The sequence below is a fragment of the Chaetura pelagica genome, unplaced genomic scaffold, assembly GCF_000747805.2.
Source record: "Chaetura pelagica isolate M959 unplaced genomic scaffold, ChaPel_1.0 scaffold181, whole genome shotgun sequence".
Taxonomy (NCBI): domain Eukaryota; kingdom Metazoa; phylum Chordata; class Aves; order Apodiformes; family Apodidae; genus Chaetura; species Chaetura pelagica.
Genome location: NW_009951992.1, coordinates 1,533,100 through 1,537,450, shown reverse-complemented (window position 1 = coordinate 1,537,450; position 4,351 = coordinate 1,533,100). Strand labels below are relative to the sequence as shown.

The window sequence follows — 4,351 nt, the reverse complement described above, 5'->3', positions numbered from 1 at the left end:
GGGGGTGCCGGTCCCTGCTCCACCGCTTTTCCCTTCCGTGCTGCGCGGAATCAGGCAGGAAACCCGTCCCGGGGGTCCCCCCTGCACACCTCTCCATAAGCTGGATGATGGCAGAGACTCATTCCCAACAGGACGAGAAGGTGCTGAGCACCTTCTGACTGACCCCACCGTGGGTGGCCGCGCGGGGACGAGCACCCGCGCTCCCGTGTCCGCGGCTCCTCCCGGGTCCAGCAGCTGCCCCTGCAGCCCCGGGGGGCGTGGGGAGCAGGGCGAGGAGCCCTGTGCCCTCGCACCTGCAGCCGGCTTGGAGTTGAACCCCTCTTAATGATCAAACACCATTTTTGTCTAAGTGTTTGTCAGCAGATGAAGAAAATGTCCTGCTTTATGGGGGTTATTCAGGGGATTAATTAGTTGATGTTTCTTCAAGTACTTTGAAGATGTGGAGTGCTAGATAAGTGCTGCGCTTCGTGAGCTGATCAGGTACTGTGGTTGTTTTGCCATTTTCCTTCTCATTTTCAAAGCTTTTGTACAAAACCAATTCCACACAACACGTGGTTACTGCTGGTGATGGGTGGGCAGCAGAGCCCCCCGCCCACCCTGTGATTTCATGGGTTACCAGATGTGTCCCAAAGGCCTAACTCTCCCCATGTTCCCAGGGGCCCCTTCGTGCCTCAGTTCCCCAGCCCACAGGACCTGTTCCCATCAGCAGGGGTAGCCACAGTCACCACGGGCAGGCGGCAGCATTCGGGTGTGCAGCAAGAAACTCCCACCACGGCGTGGCAGGGATGTGATCCAGGGCTGACCCTGAGCTGGGGGCTGCACCTCCTGGGCAGCCCAGGTAGAGAAATCCGGTTTCCTCCCATTTCTGGCTGTTTTTCTGTCACAGAATCCAGCACAGGGTCTCGACTCTTTCAGAGGGACCGTGCAAGTTGTTTTGGGCAGGTCAACATTCACTTCTGCTCCTCACGGGGAGCCTGAGCCAGGGCAGTGATGAGGGATTCATGCACCTCCTGGCATAGCAAGGAAAAGCCTAATGAATACTCTCCCAAGAGATTAAAAGACTTGACAAACACAGGATGCTTCTCACCAGCGGGACTCTGGGAGCTGCTGTGCAAGGCTGAGCCCCATCCTGCTCAGGTTGAGTGCCTGTGTCTCAGGGCAGTGTCAGGTTTTGAGGACTTGTTTCAGGTTAGAAGACAGATTCTGGTGCAGAATCGTTACTGCAACATCAATTTAAATTCAAGCTAGAGAAATCATTGGTGTAGTTATTTACAACTGTGCAGTTTCTGAAAATCATATTTCTGTTATCATAGTTATCGATCTTGAAAAGGGCTTTAAATTAACTTGACAGTTCACATAGTTCTTCACACTTGGATAATTTCTCTGCTTGACTTGCACTGTGTGTTGAACTTTCAGCACCATCCAATTACAGTCATTCAAAGTGTGTATTTAAACATTTTTCTTATGCAATCATAAGATATTTTAATTATAATGCAGAACTAGAAGCAAGTTACAGTTGGACTTGATGATCTTAAAGGTCTTTTCCAACCAAAATGATTCTATGATAACATCAAACCCCCTCCATGTTGCAGAATAGCCTGTTTCCAGGTGGATGTGGAGGACACCAAAAGCCTGGCTTTGTGTCACTGCGGGGGGCAAGGACAGGCAGCCTGGAGCCCCCCAGTGCTCAGCAGGGCTGACACCTCTCTGGGGACAGGATGCAACCCTCGTCTGGCCAGACCTACTCACAGTGTCACTTGTGCAGTGTTTGTCCCCAGAACTGATCTGATGGGAAAAAAAGGACATTTAACAACACACTGACACCTCATAATTCATCTTCTATGCTCTCAGGACACTGTGACAGGAATGGACCACAGCAAACCCAGGTTTCTGGGGAGTTCATGGTATGTCTGGCCAGAAATGGGGCAAATCCTGCACCCTCCAAGGGTGTGGTGCAAGCAGCAGTGTGGGACAGTCACCAATGGGTGACACAGTGGGGACTGGAAGGACATGGTGTGGTGCCACAGCTGCCACACAGCTGCCTGCTATGGCCCCAGCCCTGGGGATGGGTTCTTGAGCTCTGGGAGCACCACAGCTGCCACACCAAGGGGTCCCAGAGCCCATCCTGTCCTGCCCCATCTCTGAGTGTTGTGGCTGCAGGGCCATGCAGGGATTTAGCACCAGTGAAACAGGGACAGGAAAAGGGACCCTGGGCCTTGTGGGAAGGGTTTGTGGCAATTCTGTGGCTGCAGGGGGGAAGACAACTCTGCTTCATTAGAATTGAACTCAGAAAATCACAACATCTGGTGCTTGCTGGCTCAGACGCCTCCACAGCCTGCGAGGAAAATCTCCAGTTGTCTTCTCAGATTAAGAGATTTTGCACTTTACTCACTGTTTTGTACATGCAAAACAGGCTGGCCCTGACTGGGCTCAGAGGTCTCCTTGCTACAGCAGAAACCTGTCCCAAGCCCCAGCTTAAATCCCTGCCTAAAACCTTGGCCAAAACCCCCGTCTGAAGCCTCACATAAATTCCTGCCTGAAGCCCCAGCCCAATCCCCCAACCCAGTCCCCCTGCCCAGACCCCCAGCCCGAGGAGCCATCTGCTGCTCTGCCCAGCCCTGCATGGACCCTCCACCCTTGGGAAGTCTGTTAGGGGTGACTCCAGGACACTGTGGAGCTCCTGGCTCTGGCAGCCTGGCCCCAGCCCCTCATGCTCCCCCCAAGCAGATGGCTGCAGCTCGCTGCATAGTATTTATTCGTTGTATCACAGAGAATACAATTTTGTTAAGTTAGTCCAGGTTTCTGCAGGGTGGTCCTGGGCAGGGATGCCTGGTGCTGGTGGGTGAAGGGTGGCTGGGGTCCAGCATTTAATAATTTCACAGTGATGGGGCAGAGGTGCTGTCCCGTGCCAGGGCCGGCTGTGCCCGTGGAGTGGGATGGGCAGAGCTGCACTTGCCAGGGCAGGGGGGCAGCATGTGGGGATGTCCTGCCATAGCCCCTCACACCTCCAGCTTCTTCTTCATCTCCATGCGGTAGATGATCTGGTATCCATCGTCCCAGGCGTAGATCTGCCTCTCCCGGGGGCTGTACTTCATGCTGGAGTGGGACCCGTAGCGCTTGGGGAAGTAGAGGAGGGAGGCGTCCTCGGGGGCCAACGTGCCGCTGACGTCAAAGACGCACTGCACCCGGGAGCGGCTGGGCAGGCGCGTGTTGTAGACCACGTGCAGGGCCCCGCACACCACGAAGGCACCCTCAGCATTCTCCCGTGGGCACGGCGTGTCCCACATCTGCTCAATGTCCAGTGAGGTGGGGTCCAGCTTGGCCAGGCAAATGTTCTTCTCATCCTCCTTGGTGGCATAGATGGCCCAGAGCCCCTCCTCATCTGCTGCCACCTCTATATAGGTGAAGGGGGAGAGCCCGAAGACAGGGATCTGCTCCTCAGCTGGGAACACCGAGCTGTCCACTACCGTCTTGTTGGCAAGGCTGAACTTGATCACCTGGAAGGACCCCTGCTGGCGGATGTAGTATAGATGCCCATCATAGACAAGGTGCCCAGTGCCCACCCAGGGGTAGGGCAGCTTGATGCGGGCGGCCTTGCGGGTGGCAGAGAAGAGGGTGAACTCCCGCAGGCGAGGGAAGACGTACACTGTGTCGTTGGAAGTGCCGTCGAAGACATAGATCTTCTCGGAGTTCCCTGCAGCATCCTTGGTCCAGAGCCCAGAGGTGCTTCCAAAACGCTTCTGGATTTTCATGGCTCTGATGCTGGCGATGGTGTCGCTGCAGTCTGCAAGAGTGGGGCAGCTGTGAAAGCCTGAAACCACCCGGCCCTGCAGCAGGGCCTGCTCCAGCCCCACAGCATGTGGGAAGGCCCACGGTGACCCTGCACCCAGGGTCACACCCCAGGGCAGCCCTCACCTGTCAGCTTGGTGTACTTCTCATTCTTCCTCTGCTTGGCTGTGGCCACCTGCTTCTCCATCAGCGTCTCGTCCACCTCCACGCAGGGTGGCGCGGGGTTCTGTGTCTCCAGGTAGTCCACCTCACGCTCCAGGCGGTCCAGGCGCACCGCTGCACTCTCTGCCTCTGCCCGAATCGCCTCCCGCTCCTTCTCCGCCGTCTCAAGCATCCCCAGCACCTGGTTCTTGAAGTCCCGCAGCTCCGTCGAGTAGCGGCTGCTCTGGTCATGCCACTGTGAGATCCTCTCCTGGGGCAGACAAGGGTACACAGGGGTCTCCACCCTTCAGAGCCCATCCATGGCAGTTGCCCCACTGCCCGTGCTGTGGGAGCTCCTGGGACCACATAGCACAGCAGCCCTGATGGCGTGTCCCTTGGCCCCATCCTGCCATGCTTCGGC

At 56.2% G+C, this 4,351-nt stretch overlaps 1 protein-coding gene across 1 annotated transcript; it reads right to left on the bottom strand.

The window, feature by feature from the left end:
• Nucleotides 1-2,999: 2,999 nt before the first annotated feature.
• On the bottom strand, nucleotides 3,000-4,335 carry OLFML3 (olfactomedin-like 3). Its single transcript, XM_010002326.1, has 3 exons — nucleotides 4,267-4,335; nucleotides 3,916-4,201; nucleotides 3,000-3,784 (listed from the first exon to the last, which is right to left on the bottom strand). The coding sequence occupies exons 1-3, from the start codon at nucleotides 4,333-4,335 to the stop codon at nucleotides 3,000-3,002; spliced, it is 1,140 nt and encodes a 379-aa protein (XP_010000628.1).
• Nucleotides 4,336-4,351: the final 16 nt, after the last annotated feature.

Coding starts and splice junctions, on each gene's coding strand:
- OLFML3 (XM_010002326.1), bottom strand. CDS start 4,335: ATGGGGCCAAGGGACACGCCATCAGGGCTGCTGTGCTATGTGGTCCCA. Junction 4,202..4,266: donor GAGCTCCCACAGCACGGGCA/GTGGGGCAACTG, acceptor TGTCTGCCCCAG/GAGAGGATCTCACAGTGGCA. Junction 3,785..3,915: donor GAAGTACACCAAGCTGACAG/GTGAGGGCTGCC, acceptor CCACTCTTGCAG/ACTGCAGCGACACCATCGCC.